Below are 18018 nucleotides of genomic sequence, written 5' to 3'. Positions count from 1 at the left end.
CAGTGAAATAACTGAGGATTTCTCACAAGCTTGGTTCCATCACCTCTGCAGGAAGAGCTGTATCTGGCAAAATGTGTTAACGCCAAACTGCTGCAGGTAATGCAAGACGTGCCCCTTCCAGAAAGCTTTGGGAACTCTCCCCCAGAAGGGAGACAACCAGAGCATTCGATAGCTGGAAGCCCTCCTGTTATCCAAATGGGAACAAGCACGGCCAGACCGCAACACCACAGCCAGATGTTAGGGTGAGCTGCGTGAAGAAGCCACGGGAATTAAGGGGCTCAGCAGTTGGCAGGATCGGGGCACGGCAATTATTTGAGGTTGGTTACAGAACACGCTGCACAGCTGCTGCCAGTAGCAAGTACAGCACAAAAAGGAAAGTACTCTGTTAACGCTTCGTTAGGGATTTGGGGTTTTTTGGTTGGTTGGTTTTGGGTTTTTTGTTCGTTTCTTCATGGTAAATTATCTCTGCTGTGCCTGTGACTTCAGATGACGCAGTATTTAAGACCCCAAATGACATTGCTCCACATGCCTATTCTCACTCTAGAATGCTTAATTCCGTCCCGTTCCCCGGCACTTACCTAGAGCAGCTCTTTTGCAGAACCTCTTTTTTCCACGTCCATTTCAAGACAGCGATTTAGGAAGTCTCGGAATATGGGTGAAAGCTTTTCTGGATTCTGCAGTTCCGGAGTCCCGTTAGTAGCAATGAGATACAGGGCCTAAAGCAAAGCAAGCACCAAAGAAACAGGAGGTTACGAAGGTCAGACTCCATCTGTGGATTACAGAGGCACCCATTTTCCTCTCCCTCCCCACAGTTCAATGGGGAAAAACAAAACCAAAACAAACCCTTATCAGGGTGACGAAGAAATGCTTAAGTTTCAGCAAAGAGAAGAGCTGCCGGCCCTATTTTTATGTGGATGGGATCCAATCCTTTCTTGCTTTACCCTCGTAATCTGGGTTTGGATCCTGCAGCCCTCTCAAGGGATTAAGAGGACAAAACCAGCAGTCCAGACTGTGTTTACATAGGGAAGTTGGCTGGCACAGCTCTGCCAGTGCTCGACTCCTGCAATAACTATATCCTCATGGGAAGGTACCCCTGAATAATCAGGAGGCTTTGTTCTCTCGATACTTTGCCCAATTGCACAAGGCCTAAAAAGTCGATACTCTAAAGATGCAGTTGGTCCTTTACAAAAGATGGCCAGTAGGTTCTCAAGCAGCACTTAACACCCTACAGAAACAAGTGGAGTCGTTTTGCTGCTTCTTGGGAATGAAGAATTCTCTAAGAATCAGGAAATTCAGAATTCATCCACTGCAAAATTTTACTATTAAAAGAAAATCGCTAGATGCCTTTTAAAAGGAAACAGACATCTGGCAGAGGCCTTCTGAGCTCACTGCTCATCACATCTCAAGGTAGAGGTCTGATAGCCTGGGAACTGCAACAAGTTAAGTTACATGAGAGCAAAGCACCGCGTTGCTTAGCCATCCTCATTTAACTCCACACCAACTTTTTCCTTTCACATTTCTTCACTGCTGCGCTTCTCTCCCAAAATCACCTCCAGTAAAAGAGGTGGAAACAAGTTAAACAGAATTGTTCTAGATCCCTTCGTCCTGTTTAGCTTAGAAAAAAAGCCATAAAACTGGCTTACACCAAGAACAGCCGCATTCCTACAAACAGACAGAATTTCCCCCTTCATTAAAGAATATGAAGGGAAAGACACCAGCAGGGGCAAAGCCTGACTAAAGGCTTGTTAAACCTGGAGCTTTACTGGGAGCATGCAAAGAAGAACAATGCACCAGCAAGAAAAAGCCCTGTTTGTAAAAGAGTAATGTGGTATTCTTTGAATTCAAGGACAGCTCTCTTCCCCACGCACAAGGATTTAAGAAGCCGGGCACTCTGGGGCCAGAAGGTGCCCCTATCGGCCTCTCCAGAAAGGGGGGAATTATGGATGCACCACATCATTAACTCAGACCCTACCTGAAGGTCTGCAACAGGAACAGCCTGTGCCCTCTGCCACCCAGAACCAGTCATGGCTTCTTAGTTAAATGACCACAATCTTCTCACTACAGCATCTAAGGAGACGTGTAGCTGCATGTGATGAAACCACAGCGGAGGTTCACCTGCCTCCTCCAGAGCCTAGGTTAACCAGCAGGCTCAGCGAAGGCCTGAAGGCAAAAAAAGGCACTCGCTTACTCTCAGGGGGTTTTCATTGAGGTAGGGGGGTTCTCCTTCGATCATCTCGATGGCCATTATCCCCAGTGACCAGATGTCCACTTTGGGCCCGTAGGCTTTTCGTGTCACCACTTCAGGCGCCATCCAGTACGGGGTCCCCACCATGGTGCTGCGCTTGCTCTGTTCGGGAGTGATCTGGGCACAGAAGCCAAAGTCAGCTGGAAAAGCAAAGAAGGAGGGAAGAAAAAGTTAGAAACCAGCAGGTTTCTCCAAAAACAACACGTACTGATGCCACAGCTGTGGTACAAGCTAGCCTGTTGCACTGCCTGCTACATTGCTGCTGCAAAGGAGGCCTGGTTTTGTGGTTAACAAGGTGTTCAGGAGTAAGCTTCTAAATCTGACTCGCTGAGGCCATCAACATCACAGAGCTGCTCACTTGTCGATGTGAAGGCTGGTGATCAGTAAAGAGCTGTACATGGATGCTGTGAAACGTGGCAGTGCAGCATTTGGCAGCTGTAATACACTGTGTAACACATGCTCTCAAGCCTGTTCCTGGGTCTGTGAAAACAGAAACCAATGCCCAGTCTGTCCTCCCTCCACCCACACCCACCAGTATTATCTGGTCGTATTTTCAGTCCCAGAGATAGTATTTCCCCAGAAGATGTACCATCTCTCAAACACGATTTGCTTTCTAGAGCAAATACTGTGTTCAGAATAAATTTAAGGACCTAATTTGGTACTTATTATTTTCTTTGAGAAGACAGAAAGCTGGAGAGCCTTCCTGTGGAAATTGCTTGGCCCTGTCTTATTTGCATTTGACTTTCCAAAAGATCACAGAATAATAGAATCATAGGAAAATTAAGGTTGGAAAAGCCCTCCAAGATCACCTGGTCCAACCATCCCCCTACGAACAATGTCACCCACGAAACCACGTCCCCAAGCACCACGTCCAACCTTGCCTTGAACACCCCCAGGGACAGGGACTCCACCACCTCCCTGGGCAACGCGTCCCAATGCCTGACCGCTCTTTCTGAGAAGAAACGTCTCCTAATTGTTTTAATTGGTGAAGAGTAGCACTCTTTGTTCAATTCTTTGTTTTAATTGTTGAAGAGTAGGGGCATGACGTTTCCATTTTTCCACTCACCAGTGACATCACCCGACTGCCAGGACTTTTCAACTGTGATGGAGAGCGGCTTGGCAACCCCATCAGCCAGTTCCCTCAGGACCCTGGGATTCATGTCACCAGGTCCCATAGACCTGGACCTGTTTACATTCAGCAGGTGGTCTCGAACCTGCTCTTCACTTACCGTGGGTGGGACTTTGCTCCCCCAGCCTCCACCTACAGGTTCAGGGAAATGAAAGACTTGGGAAGCCCATCTACCAGTGCAGACGGAGGCAAAGAAGTTGCTGAGTACCTCAGCCTTCTCCGTGTCTGTCGTTACCAATTACTCAGGTATAGAAACTCACTCCTAATATAAGAAATTAGCCACCTCTAATCGCTTCCACACTACTATTTTCACCCCTCAGTTTATTTTCACAAATGTTAAAGGCGCATGGTGGCCCCTGGGGACTCCTCCTGTCAGCCCAGCGCAGCAGCCCGAAGGGAGCTGGGTCCTCTCTTGTGCTCTTCCTCGAGGCTCTGTGCAGAGGGGCTGACACCTCTCGCACAAGGGCTGGCGGGTGGGAAAGAAACACGCACACAAGCCCTGAATATCAGCAAGAGTTCTTTATTGCCAGGTGTTTGGTGGCTCCAAGCTAATGCCTGGGATGGAGCCTGCGCGACGAGGAGTAGGGAGCTCGCCGGGCCCTGCTGCGTAGCTACCGGTGTTCTCTCATGGCACGCAGCAGAGAGCTGCCGGGGTAGTCCCAGGTCTGATGTGGCCGAGGTGGATCCACTTCCATGGGTTCCTCCGCCTCTTCTTGTGGATCCACCTCCATGGGCTCCACGGTGTCAGGCAGGAGGACAAGCCAGTCCTTGCCTGGGACTGCCCACACGGGATGCCTCCCATCAGCTGTGTTCTCCGGCCAGGGTGCCGAACGAGGGGGTCGCCCAGTTCCATTGCCTGGTCCCATGCCACTCTCCACTTGATATTCATTCGTGGGTTTCACGCCGCCATCTCTTTTACGGCCACGGCTGGGTCCCTCGCTGCGATCTGGCCGATGGGCACGCCTCTGCTCCCCACGGCTCTCCGCATCACGCTCCCGTCTTTGCTCCACACCACCACTGCACCTCTGGTTAGGCCCAGGCCCCCTGCTGCTGGATGTCTGAGGGGCCGGCCTGTTCCCCGCATCGCTGCGGTGCCAGTGATATCTCCGATAATTGTCTCTGGGCCGGGCAGCAGGCTTCCCCCAGGCACTGATGTCTTTTGTGCCGCAGGTGCTGTCCCTCTGCCCATGAGACATCTTTCTCCCATTAGCTGCCATCTTCTCGGTGCTTCCTCAGATCGCTTCGCGGTCCTCACACCGAGGAGGGCTGCCGCTCGCCTTGCTCCTTTCTCTGGCCTTCCTCCTGCCGCTTACGCTGGCTCTCAGAGGACCGAGTCGCTGAGCAAGTGGCGGGCCAGCGGCAGGGGGCCTCTTTTATAGGGCCCGGGGCAAAGGCGTGACAGCGGTGGCCACTGTGACCTCAGCAAGGCTCTGTGATGGAGTGGCCCGTGCGAGGCCAAAGGCGGCTGCGTTGGGAGAGGCCTGCAAGATGCCTTCATATGGACAAGGAGGAGGGCTGGGGGGGCTGAGGAGCCCCTTTTCTGGGGCTGGCTCCCCCCCAGGCCATTTGGCTTGACAGAGAGAAAGGCTGCCCCATGCAATCCTGCCTCAACCCCTTTTTTCTCCCCATCTCCAAGGCTTAGAATCTCTGGTTAACAAAAGAACACTCCATCAACAAAACCAAACCAGACCCATTCAAAAGGCTAAAGCGGTCACAGCTGAAGTACCCATCTTCAGGAGATCTTTGATCTCCTTCTATGACCAAGTGACGCGCTTGGTGGATGAGGGAAAGGCTGTGGATGTGGTTTACCTTGACCTCAGTAAGGCTTTTGACACAGTTCCCCACAACATTCTCCTCAAGAAACTGGCTGCTCGGGGCTTGGACTGGTGTACGCTTCGCTGGGTTAGAAACTGGCTGGATAGCCGGGCCCAGAGAGTTGTGGTGAATGGAGTCAAATCTGGTTGGAGGCCGGTCACTAGTGGTGTCCCCCAGGGCTCGGTACTGGGGCCGGCCCTCTTTAATATCTTTATCGATGATCTGGATGAGGGCGTCCAGTGCACCCTCAGTAAGTTTGCAGATGACACCAAGCTAAGTGCGTGTGTCGATCTGCTCGAGGGCAGGAAGGCTCTGCAGGAGGATCTGGATAGGCTGGAGCGATGGGCTGAGGTCAACTGCATGAAGTTCAACAAGGCCAAGTGCCGGGTCCTGCACCTGGGGCGCAACAACCCCAAGCAGCGCTACAGGCTGGGAGATGAGTGGTTGGAAAGCTGCCTGGCCGAGAAGGACCTGGGAGTATTGGTGGATAGTCGGCTGAATATGAGCCAGCAGTGTGCTCAGGTGGCCAAGAAGGCCAACAGCATCCTGGCTTGTATAAGAAGCAGTGTGGCCAGCAGGTCTAGGGAAGTGATTGTCCCCCTGTACTCGGCTCTGGTGAGGCCGCACCTCGAGTACTGTGTTCAGTTTTGGGCCCCTCGCTACAGGAAGTACATGGACGTGCTCGAGCGAGTCCAGAGAAGGGCGACCAAGCTTGTGAGGGGTCTGGAGAACAAGTCTTACGAGGAGCGGCTGAGGGAGCTGGGCTTGTTCAGCCTGGAGAAGAGGAGGCTCAAGGGCGACCTCATCGCTCTCTACAGTTACCTGAAAGGAGGCTGTAGAGAGGTGGGGGTTGGTCTATTCTCCCACGTGCCTAGTGACAGGACGAGGGGGAATGGGCTAAAGTTGCGACAGGGGAGTTTTAGGTTGGATGTTAGGAAGTACTTCTTTACCGAAAGGGTTATTAAGCATTGGAACGGGCTGCCCAGGGAGGTGGTGGAGTCACCATCCCTGGAGGTCTTTAAAAGACGTTTAGATGTAGAACTTAGGGATATGGTTTAGTGGAGTACTTAGTGTTAGGTCGGAGGTTGGACTCGATGATCTTGAGGTCTCTTCCAACCTAGAGAAATCTGTGAATCTGTGAATCTGTGGGAGGCTGTGCTTAGTGGTCTAGTATTCCTTCCCAGTGATCCCTTACACAGCCTGAGACCACGTAGGCAGCAGGTGAATTACGTGGGGACATTTTCATCTCAGCTCCAAAGCATGCACCACTGCTGAATGTAGCTTACCAGACTGATCAAAAAACTCCCGCTCCTGTTTAGAGGGGTTGGCAGCCCATGGAGACAGACCAAGTCCTGTGAGATGTCTTCACCCTGGTGGGTTTGTTCTACTGGGCAATATTCTTTCATTGTTGCTGCCCATCTCCCTCACCACCCATTGCCATCACCCCTTCTCTTGTGGTTAGAAGCTTTTTTTTTTTTTTTTTTTTTTTATTTCAGTAGAAAAGGTGCTTGGGTAGGGTCCAAAAGGGACTTTTCTGAGCCCTAGGAAAGGAAAAATGACTACCTTTGGACACAGCGGGAGACAGATACTCTGTAAAACTGTGAATAGCCACTTGGTGTAAGAGTTCTTTATTCTGGTGTTGTGAACAGCCTTCCAGGTGAAGCACTGGTTACACACAGTCCATTTTATCCCTGTAACCTCTCCACCTTTCCTTTTGCTTTTCCTTTGCCACCAGGCCACCACCCAAGCACACCCTGAGCAGGGTCATGATCACCAAGAGCCGTGGGAAGGACAAGTTGTGGTGTTACACCCGTGAGCCCATCAAACAGCCGTTGCTGAAGAAGATCCTGGGGAGCGAGGAGCTGTCCCAAGAAGCCTGCATGGCCTTCATTGATATCCTTCCACTTCCTGGGGCACCCCTTGGGCAACAGGGCTGACAGGCAAAGGGCTGAGCAGCTTCTTCAGAGACCCAACTAAAGTCCATAGAAAGGTTTCTGGTCCCTCTTAAGGGCTTTGGGACCATGTCATGGACTTGGAGATGGATCTGATCCCGAAATCTGTATTTGAGTATCCTTGAGAGCTGATGGGTGTCTTCTCCATAAGCAAGGTCCAGGGAGTAAGTTACTGAGTCTTGCAGGTACACATCGCTTAGCGGTTAACTCAACAGTTCTGTTTTGGCTTGCTTCAACTCTCCAGGATGCATCTGCTGTAGAAGGGAGTAGACCTAATCATTATGGATACAAACTAGTCCTCATGGCCTCAGGGACAGGGCTTGATGCCTGAGTATCACTTTCCTGGCAGAATAAAGACAGCATGGGAGAAAGAAGCTGAGTACAAATATAAATCTAACCTGTGGAAGTCGCCTTTGTGTTTTGGTAGGGTTTTGCTCTAGGATACAGACTTTAGTTCGAACAGTTCTGTTGGTATAAACCCGGTACTGATGCTACAGCACAGTTACTGCTGCTACAGTTTTCCTCCTAGCAGCAAATAACAGCAGTAGTAGGAACTAAAAGGACTGGTAAAAATTGAGAACATCTGCAATTTTATCATTCTCCTTTCCATGTTAAACACATTTATTCAGAATACTGTGACCTGTTGTCATGCAGAATAGGTACAATATGGTGAAGTGGTGAAGGTCATCATTTGGTTTATGTTACCACAGCTCCAGTGCTGTCTGCAGAGCTCTGCCTCATGACACCAGCTGAAAATCTGGTCTTTTATAGTGGTATCACTATGTGTGATCAGGTAACACAGTAGTCACAGAACTTTCCTAGGCCTACATCCCAACCACAAAGTGGTTCTTTCTGACCTGAGATGATGCATGAAAAAGAGAGAGAGCTCGCTGGACATCTCCTAAAGAAATTTAAAGCCTTACCACTGTGCCCCCTCCACCAAATTGCAGCCACTTCTGTAGTCAAATGTGGGATGTCTTTTATCACATCATCAACAGAAGGGCTTCTCCAGACCTCCCGCTTAGCTGATCCTTGACTCCTGCCTCCCACCAGTGCTGAAGTACATGGGTGACTACCCATCCAAAAGGACCCGCTCAGTCAATGAGCTGACAGACCAAATATTTGAAGGTGCCTTGAAAGCTGAGCCTCTGAAGGATGAAATCTACTGCCAGACCCTGAAGCAGCTTACGGACAACCACATCAAGTAAGAGTCGTTGGTTTTGCTTGGCCCAAAGACACTAGCCTCTGTTGGGCAAAGGAGATCTGGAGCCTAAGCATGTCTCCTCCCCTCTAGCTGAGAACCACCCACCCATGCCAAAGCACAGAGCAGTGTCCATGCCATAACTTTTTTCCTCCTGGATCTCTCCTCGTTTAGGTACAGTGAAGAGAAAGGCTGGGAGCTGCTGTGGTTGTGTACAGGCCTTTTCCCTCCAAGTAACATCCTCCTGCCCCATGTCCAGAGGTTTCTGCAGTCCCGAAAACATCACCCGTTGGCAGCAGACTGCATCCAAAGACTCCAGAAAGCCCTAAGGTACAGCACCAAAAGACCTCCTAGTCCTGACCATGCCACAGCATCCAAATATGCATTAGAAATTACAAGTAGGAGATGTTTTGGTAGTAGTTGGAGGGACACTGGAAGCTCACAGCCTTTCTCTGCATTCAGCCAAACTGAACTAAAAGGACTTTGGGTGGAGGATGTTGCTGATGCTATGGCACTTGCCTCTCCCTGTTTTGCAGGAATGGATCCAGAAAGTACCCTCCCCATCTCGTAGAAGTGGAAGCCATTCAACACAAAACCACCCAGATTTTCCACAAGGTTTACTTTCCTGATGACACCGATGAGGTAAATGGGATAGAAGGAAACTTCATTTTTGTCAGGATGGATGTCAATTTTCTTATTAAAATCCCAGAAAAGGCTACTGTTGTTTCTGATTCAGAAAAAATTCAGCCTTCCCAGAAGAGTCTGAAACAGCAGCATCAGAAAGATCCATCCTTATCTACCTTGGTGAGGCAGGATAGAAGACTGGAGCTCAGGGGTCTGATTTCCTGCAATTCACCTTCTCCAGACATGGGTGCTGAGTCAGTCTTCACTGCAAATTTTGACTCCAGGAAGAGAGAAACAGGATGTGTTCATCTCCATCCACGCCCTCAGTGGTTCACAGGCCTTGGCCATCAGTTATTTGCAGCCTCAACTGACAGATTCAGTCCACCAAACCATACCCAGCTGGGTACCAGTCCCAGGGACTGGGCAGGGAGCTGGCAAGAAGGAAACTAAAATTATTCCCCATTCTGACCTGAGATGACGCAGAAATCATAACATCTGCACTCAGGAACCTTTCATTAATCATCTTAGACATTAATAAGGCATGTAGATAAATTGAGGCTGGAGCAGATAGGCATGTCCTTGCAGGTACTGCTCTCTCATGCTACTGATTAGTCTCCCAGTGAGGCTTGCCTGCTCCTCTCTTTCATCATGCCCTTGGGCACAACTAAATTCTTGTATTTCCAAGGGAGTTTATGTGAAAAGCAGTGCACACCCACGAAGGGAAAAGGGTATTCTTCTCCAGTAGCTGTGTGTGTGCCCATGTTTTTCTGTAACGGGGTTTTACAGATCTCCTGGGACTTCTTATCACTCTGAGTATTTTTTCTATGTGACTAGTAATAAGCTGCTTTATACACACGCATCTGTGTGAGAGCCAGTAGAAGGAGGCAGAGGGGACTTCGGCACGTGTCTGTGGTCCCTTTGACCATGGCAGTCACCCAGGTGGGCTGGCCAAGTAGTGTCCCTGTGGTACAACATGCATTTGCACTGAGGGGCATTGACAGTGAGCTCCAGGCCATTCTCTCATGGTATGTGGAACGTGGGTTCTGGTGGTTCAGGCAAACGTGGCCATGCATGGGACTGGCAGAAGTTTAAGTTCCCAATAAGTTCCCAATAAGAAGTTCATGGCTGAACTTCTGCAAATTTCCTTTTCACATGTCCAGAGCCACAATCCATAAAATCACTTCTTTCGTTGGTGGTGGGCACTTACATCTTTTCACATATCTGAGCCTAGAGCTCCTCGAAGAGAGCATGAAGCAGAAATTAATCTTGAGGTAGCAGTGGTGATGATCTTCCTTTCTTTGTAGGCATTTGAGGTGGAGTCCAGCACAAAAGCCAAGGATTTCTGCCAGAACATCTCCAACAGGCTGCTCCTAAAATCTTCTGAAGGCTTCAGCCTCTTCGTCAAAATCTCTGACAAGGTGAGTGACCCACACAGAGGCTGGGGTAATGCCAAAACACTCGGTGCTTCACAGCAATCATCCCAAAGGGCTTAAAACACAAACAGGCAAAGGTCTCCTGTGTTGAGAGCAGGTGGCTTTAATGCCCGATGATAGCACTGTGGCAGCCTGCTGTGTCCTGCTGACTGAGTGATGCAGCCAGTGCCACCCTATGTGCAGGATCTCACACTAATTGTGGCCCACCGAATCCCTGTGTGATCCAGAGTGAGGCAAGAGTCACTCTTTTTTTGCCTTTGTTGTCATTTTTGTCATTTTTTGCCTAAAGAGGTCACTGCATTGCGAATTAATTGAATGTTAAAGAGCACATGGGGACTGCCAGATGGAGCCAGCCTGGTCCCCTCTGGGTAGCTGTTCCTGTGATGCTGCATTGATCTGGGGCAAAGGAGATAGGGTCCATCAGGAGAAAGAGGTAGAAAACCCATGTTGCTGAGACGGTGTCCTGGTTTTGGCTGGCTTATAAGGATTAAGAAAAATGTGCAAGCTTAGAGCTGCCTTGGGCAACTGGAAGAAATCTACAGAGATAGTCATCAGGAAGGGAAATTAATTGCTCCAGGGAAACAGGAAGGTGCAATAAGAATTAATGGGTGGAATTAGAGCGAGTTGTTGGCAATGGCTTTCTGGCATCAGCAGTTTGTAGCAGAGAAGTCTAATTGAGACAAAGCAGTGAGCAAAAACTGCAGGAGATGGGGCAACAGCCAGCCCTGCCTGTGGCCTCTCGCTGCTTCCTCAGCCTTTGTAACCATGTGCTGTGCCCCCAGGTCATCAGTGTGCCCGAGGGCGATTTCTTCTTTGACTTTGTGAGACACCTGACGGACTGGATAAAGAAAGCAAGACCAGCGAAAGATGGTAACAGTGACTTTTCTCCCTTTGGGGTCACGCACAGCCCTCCTTGAGCCCTCCAGCCCTTTTAAAGATGGGCCACGCTGCTGTGGTTGTGCTGCCCGTGCCAGCCCTGGGGGCAAAACCTGACAGATGACCTGGCTGGTGCTCTCAGCATTGCTCTCAGATCTGCTCCCTGCTTCCTTCGCACAGGTATAGTGCCTTCCCTCACCTACCAAGTGTTCTTCATGAAAAAGCTCTGGACCAACACAACGCCTGGAAAGGATTCGATGGCAGATTCGATCTTCCACTATTACCAGGTGCTCTGGGAACCTGAGATAGCAGCAGAGACTTTGGGAGGAATTAGGGTGGAAAGACTGTGTATGTGCAGATGCCTGAAGTTTTACTTTTAACAGAACAAAGTCCTGCCTTCAACAGAGAGCTATGAAGAACAGTTGGGTTGTATGGCAAGGACCAGGCTTCATGCACTGTAAGGCAACCAACTCAGCTGAGATTTGGGCCAGATCTTCTTGGGAAAGTAGCAAGAAGTGGGACACAGTAGCACTCAGCCTTAGCAGGGAGTACAAATTCACAAGCATTCTGAAGGTTTTCAGCTCCTTCATTCTTGGGCGTGAGCTGTGATGGTCCCAGCAGCCAGTCAAGAAGCCGCAGCTCTTCGTCTGGGAAGAAAGAGACACGTGCATGTCCCAAAGCTTTCTCATACACTTATGCAAATACACAGATGTTCCCTGTGTTCTTGCCTGGATAAAGCAATTATCCTAATATGATCATAGCCTCTGATGCTTTGATAGTTACCTGACACATTTTCAAGCATCTTTTCGTAATGGGGGAATAGATTGAAAAAAAAATGAAAAGGAAAAATAAAGGGAGGAAAAAAAACCCATTCAATTCCAATTGTCCATTACAAGGGTTGGATTTTCAGCAATGAGGGAGGGAGAACAAGACTGTAGGTTCACACATCTGATACCTACCACAGGGACCACCCTGTAACACGAGAACGTTTCAGGCCAGAGAGGATCTTTAGACATCAAGTGTGGTCTCAGCTGAGCAGCTGCCTGTCCACCACACTTGGTACAACAACTATGAGTGTTCCTAAGGCAGAGCCTCATATCCAGGAGCTGGAGACCTCCAAAAATGTGATTTAGCACCAGAGGGTGAAGGTCTGAGGTCACCCCCTCTATTTCTGAATGGCTTTCTTCCACATACAGGAGTTACCAAAGTACCTGCGCGGCTACCACAAGTGTACACGGGAAGAGGTCCTGCAGTTGGCAGCTCTCATCTACCGCGTGAAGTTTGAGGATGACAAATCCTATTTCCCCAGCATCCCCAAGCTTCTGAAGGAGCTGGTGCCTCAGGACCTCGTCCGGCAGCTCTCTCCAGATGACTGGAAGCGGGTAAAACAGCAGCTTTAGTCATAGGTCAGGCTTGGTGGGGGGAAACCCAGCATCTCGTGTGACTTGTCTGATGTTCAACACTGAAGTCAGGTTGCCAGAAGGAGTGACCCATGGTCCCTCTTGAGCCTTAAAAGGGCCACAGTCTCTCCAACAGCACCAAGAGAAGGAATTGTACATGTGTTCAGACACACACACACGTTGTGGGCTTTGTGCTGCACGTTGCTGTGACTGTAGTGGTGGATGCAGTGCTGTATGGACACATCTAGGGGATGGTCTCATGTAAAGCTTTGTTGCTGAAGGCAGACTGCTGAGCAGAAAGGCAATTCTCCCCGCTTTACACAAGGAGAGCTGTGGCACAGGTACGGACAAGTCTAGGCCATAAAGTAATGTAGATGTCTCACTGCCAAGAAACAATCTTGTAAGTCCTTTCTGTTTGCTGGGACTTGAACTTGGCCATGTGTCTAACCAGCAAATTATTGGCTTCTCTGTGTCGAAGTCCCCTCAGTCCCTTCTGCTCCCAAAATTGAAAGATCAAAATTTATAATCCCTATAATGGAGTCATAAGTACAGCTTCTAAGAAAAGACCTACTTTAGTTCCAGGCTCTGCTCCAGTGACCCACCAACACTTCTGTGAAGTGTTCATTGGAGCAGAGACTAGAATAGATGTCTCCACCTGGAAAACTTCTCCAGCTACTTTCTTGGCCCAATTAATATTTACTCATCCCAAGAAACTTGCCATCTGAGAACAGCTAATAGGCAGGAAGAACTGATCACAGGTTCACCATATGCTGTGGTTTGTTAATGAATCTCAGCGAAAGCCCAGTTACCGTGAAGCAATTATGGTTTCTGGTAGGATAGTCCGTCTTTGTAGCATGATGCTTCTTTCCCTGCAAAAATCTTTGGTCCAAGGCAATGCAAACCCTCCAGCTCTGCTGTCCTCTCTGTTGCAGTCCATCGTGGCATACTACAATAAGCACGCAGGCAAAACGAGAGAAGAAGCCAAGCTTGCCTTCCTAAAGATTATCTTCAAGTGGCCTACATTTGGATCAGCGTTCTTTGAAGTGAAGGTACCTGCCCTGCCTGGGGGTTCCCTGGCAGCTTTGAGACAGTATCAGAAGTCCCGTATCATGGAGGGGTTCCAGGTATGCAGGGTTGTCCCAGTGCCTGGAGTGGAACAACTCTGATAAGACAGGGAAAGGATGTAAGTCTCTTCATCAGTAAAGGGCTGAGATACTCATTTATGGCTGCCCTGTCTCTTTACAATACTGGGGCATTGTAGAGCATCAACGTATCTCAGTCCTCTTCAGGTCTATCCTCGCAGCTGTACTGCCGAGGAGGCAAGAGCCATTCTCAGTTTTGTGAAGGCAAAAGGGAACGTGTAATTTTCACACACGTGCACACACTGTGAACCCAATCCAGATCACCCATCATGGCACCAGGTTCCCATCACAGGCAGGGGAGGCCAGTAGTGATGAAGTCCAAGAACTCTGGGCACCTTATTGCAACCCCCCATACTCAGGGACCATACATTAAGCATGGTGTGGAAACATGATGCTGAAACCGTTCATGATATCTTTGAACTTAGGCACCTTAATTTCTGTCATGTTCATTAGATGGCGTAGTGGATCTGAATAATATCCAGTGATTTTTCCACCCAGAGTGATTTAGCTGCCAAATGTAAATGCAAATGCAGGCAGAAGATACTGGGTGAGGAAATAGGAAAGGGCCTGATTTAGCACGACACTTCCCCTAACCAGTTCATCTCATTTCCAACAGCAAACTACAGAGCCAAATTATCCAGAAATCCTTCTAATTGCCATCAATAAGCATGGAGTGAGCCTCATCGATCCCAAAACCAAGGTAAGCAAAACTGAGGTCTTCACCAGGTGCTCCTGAGCCAACTCCCCAACCCCTTACAGGGTTAATCCCAAAGGCTGTGCTATTCCACCAGCCGCATGGACCTTCCAGTAGAGCAGTCCTCCACGAGAATGGAGGATCCGCAGTCTTGCACTTCACTGCTGTTCCTGTGAGGCCATGGTATATTCTCATTTCAGCAGACATCCTTGGTCTGCTTGAAGGAAAGTTAAAGGTTGAGGCTCTCGTGTTGAGTGTGAGTCTTGTGTTCCCACCAGGATATTCTCATCACTCACCCCTTCACCAAGATCTCCAACTGGAGCAGCGGCAACACCTACTTCCATATAACTATCGGCAACCTGGTGAGGGGAAGCAAGCTGCTCTGCGAGACATCCCTGGTAAGGAGTGTTAAAGATTGATGGGCACAGTTAGAAAAAATCCTGACTTTGGCAGGCCAAAATAAACTGCTTCCCATAAGCCATGTCTCAGGGATTCTCTGGACTGAAAGTGGTCTCATAGAAGACCCAACAATGTGTGTTTTTCTTTTTTTATTTTTATATTTTTTCCCCTTGATTTCAGCACTGTCTGGTTGCTATCTCCAGAACAGCTTTTCCTAGGGATGATTTCGATATTAAGTATGGGGATATGTTAAGTGTGTAAGGCCTCACCTCCTATGCATCCATGGAGAGCTTTATGGCAGCACAGAGTTCATCCAAGACTTCCCTGCCACTGCCCCCAGGGCAGTAGCACTGGACAAGCCTGTAGTAAGCAAACAAGCAGCACTCACACCATGGCTCTGCCCAAGCAACTGGGGCTCTCATTAGGTCCATCTTCCAAGTTACAGGCAAGCCTGAGGTTCTTGGGGCATTGCCAACCCAGGAACATGGGACACTGCTCCATGTCACTGGAGTGAAAAGCGTATCAAAGCAGATGTGGGCTCAGGGGGTGTCCTTTTACCAAGATCCTTTGCCCAGCTTGTACCTACTAACAGCCACAAGGAAAAAAAAAAAAAAGAAAACAAAACACTTCTGCTTAGTCTATCTTAAACTCAAAGCATGTAGGATAAAAAGTCCTGTCCTGTTATTAATTTGGGGCGTTCACATTATTTTTGGCCATTTGAAAATCCACTCCCCTTCCAAAGCTCCACACATCCTTAGCCTCAGCAGCCTCCTGGGAGAGACTTGCGCTGTAAATTATGTTTGATCCTTGTGTCAGGGCCATATCACTCAAGGAGAACTGTGGAAAAAGGAAGAAGGAAAAAGAAAAAAAAAAAAAAAGAAAGGAAAAATATACCTGGAAACATATATATAAGTTAACAACTTGTAGCAAGTGTGTTCAAGAGGCATGAGCCAGAGACCAAGCTGTGCTATAAAGGCAGGTAACATCTTCTCTCTCCTCACCAGGGCTACAAGATGGATGATCTTTTGACCTCGTACATCAGCCAGATGCTAACAGCCATGAGCAAACAGAGGAGTGCAAAGGGTAGCAAGTGAACTGCAAGAAGCCACTGGCAGGTGGCCATGGGGCTAATTCGCCAGCTGAGGGCTGTGGGGTACCCATGCAGCTGGGGGAGAACCTTTGCCTCCCAGATGTGGAAGATGAGCCGAACGCCGTCAGGGAGTTCGCTGGACTCTGACCTCGAAGGCTCCAATCCCACCTCCCCTTCGAGCGAGGATGACTATCTCTGACCCCCCCCCGTCCTCCTTCCCCACCCTGCACCCCGACTCCACCTTAAACCTCAAAGATTTCCAGGGGACACCACCGCTCTCAGGCAGTGACTGAGCAAAGAAACTCCGGCAGGACGTTTGCCTGAACCCAACAGCTGCCATCAAAAAGGCTCTGGGAAGAGGATTTGTGTGTGTGTGCGTGTGCGTGTGGCTTGGTTTGGTTTGTGTTTTTATTTTAAGTAAAGAGAGAGCTATCGAGATGCTAACGGCTTTTGGTGAGCTTATGGGCATTTCAGGTTTGAAGAGGAGTAGCAGAGCCCCAGTCCATGCTGGAAAGGTGTCTGATGAACACTGCGGGGCTTGTTTTTTGACATCACAGAAGAATACACCGTGTTCTTAAGGACAGGAAGAAAAAGCAGGCTGGGAGGAGCACATTTTAACCAGGAATCAGAACAAACAAATCATTGATCGAACAGGCTAGAGTACTGAAGTGCTGTCTGTGCAATGCTGGAAATATTTAAAGAACAAATTTTAAAGTTCTGTTTCTTCTTCTATTTATTTTTTAAAATATTAAAAAGAAAAAAAAATATCCCGCAATTTGCGCTGGTATCTGGACGATGACTCAGGGCTGAGGGCGACCTGCAGGACAATTCCTCGCCCTAGGATCCCCCTGGCACCGTGACAGCCAGTGACTGGGGCACATCTTCCCCAACCTAAGGGCTCAGCTGGAAGTGAAGCTCAGAAGATGTCATCTCCTTTTGCCCTCCTTGTGTCCAGACAAATTAACCCTGGGAGGATCTTTACTGCAAGCTTCAACGTGGACGTAGGGATTTCGAAGTTCCTGCTCTTGGAAGATTGTGGCCAAGCCCACGTGCAGAAAGGGCTCTGATCTAAACAGGGACTTGGCCATCACAGCTGGAAAAAACTTAATGATTTTGTTGTGCTTTTGTGTGTGTTGCTGTATAAAAGGGCTCTCTGCCAGCCCCGGTTGGAGCCTGAAGCACTCTCAGAGAGCACAGGCCCATGATTTCAGAGGGTTTTTCTCCATCTTTGGTTGGCCCTGCCGATCTGCTGGCTGGTTGTCCCATCGTCCACCCAGCACCACACAGTGTGGAGCAGCTCCTTTGGACCAGAGCTGGGACCTGCCGGCAGAGAGGAGGCTAAAGGCATGTCGTGTCTGGGGGGAGGTAGGGGAAGGAGCATGGGGTGCCTTTCCAAAATCCAGGCTTCAGAGGAGCACGTTCCTGGGCAGGTGGCATCAGGAGGGGTGAGAAGTGTCTGCTGAGAGCTGATGTTGGTGTCACTAACCAGTTAAGCTCAAGTAACCCTTGCTGGGCTTACTGAGCTCAGTCTCCCAGCGCTGCGGCACCAGGAGCACTACCTGCCAGGCCACCAGGAGCACGGCATCTGACGGGGATACAGCAGTGGCTTTGGACCTCGGTCTCTCCACCAAAGCAAACAAAATGCTGCTTGGAGACGTCCACCAGCCAGCCAGGGCTGCTAGGAGATCCCCCTTACCACCACGACGAGCCTCCAGCCACCCCTGCCGCCCACAACACGCTCAGTAGACGATGCAGCCTAGCAATGTTCTCCAGTGCTGGTCTGGGCCAGCTTTCCCCCACCGCCACCCTCGTCCCTTCGTTCACAGCTCTGTTGGCCTCCCGTGCACCCCACCATTTAGGGGGTGCTGGGGCTCTGTGTGCGTGTGCCTGTGTGTCATATGTATTAGCATCTGCTGGCCTCTTTGTATTCACACCGAGCAATGTAACACGAAAAAAAACGTATGTCCAAGTGAAATATTCTCATTAAAAGGCATAAAGTGGCTTGCGGGAGGCTGTCC

At 49.4% G+C, this 18018-nt stretch overlaps 1 protein-coding gene across 1 annotated transcript; it reads left to right on the top strand.

The window, feature by feature from the left end:
- Window positions 1-5896: 5896 nt before the first annotated feature.
- On the top strand, window positions 5897-18000 carry LOC308187924 (unconventional myosin-VIIa-like). Its single transcript, XM_080576357.1, has 12 exons — window positions 5897-7082; window positions 8192-8345; window positions 8517-8672; window positions 8879-8984; window positions 10271-10384; window positions 11182-11269; window positions 11456-11562; window positions 12472-12657; window positions 13608-13724; window positions 14434-14517; window positions 14790-14909; window positions 15915-18000. The coding sequence occupies exons 1-12, from the start codon at window positions 6956-6958 to the stop codon at window positions 16002-16004; spliced, it is 1449 nt and encodes a 482-aa protein (XP_080432483.1). The 5' UTR covers window positions 5897-6955; the 3' UTR covers window positions 16005-18000.
- The last annotated feature ends 18 nt before the right edge of the window (window positions 18001-18018 follow it).

This window comes from Anser brachyrhynchus, assembly GCF_964034855.1.
Source record: "Anser brachyrhynchus genome assembly, chromosome: 1".
Classification (NCBI taxonomy): Eukaryota; Metazoa; Chordata; class Aves; order Anseriformes; family Anatidae; genus Anser; species Anser brachyrhynchus.
Note: the sequence above shows the minus strand (reverse complement) of the source record. Positions and strands in the feature narration are given on the sequence as shown.

Excerpts from the sequence above, each read along its gene's own strand:
- LOC308187924 (XM_080576357.1), top strand. The coding sequence starts at position 6,956 with ATGATCACCAAGAGCCGTGGGAAGGACAAGTTGTGGTGTTACACCCGT. Across the intron at positions 8,673-8,878 it reads AGACTCCAGAAAGCCCTAAG|GAATGGATCCAGAAAGTACC; the intron begins GTACAGCACCAA and ends CCTGTTTTGCAG. Across the intron at positions 8,985-10,270 it reads TTCCTGATGACACCGATGAG|GCATTTGAGGTGGAGTCCAG; the intron begins GTAAATGGGATA and ends CTTTCTTTGTAG.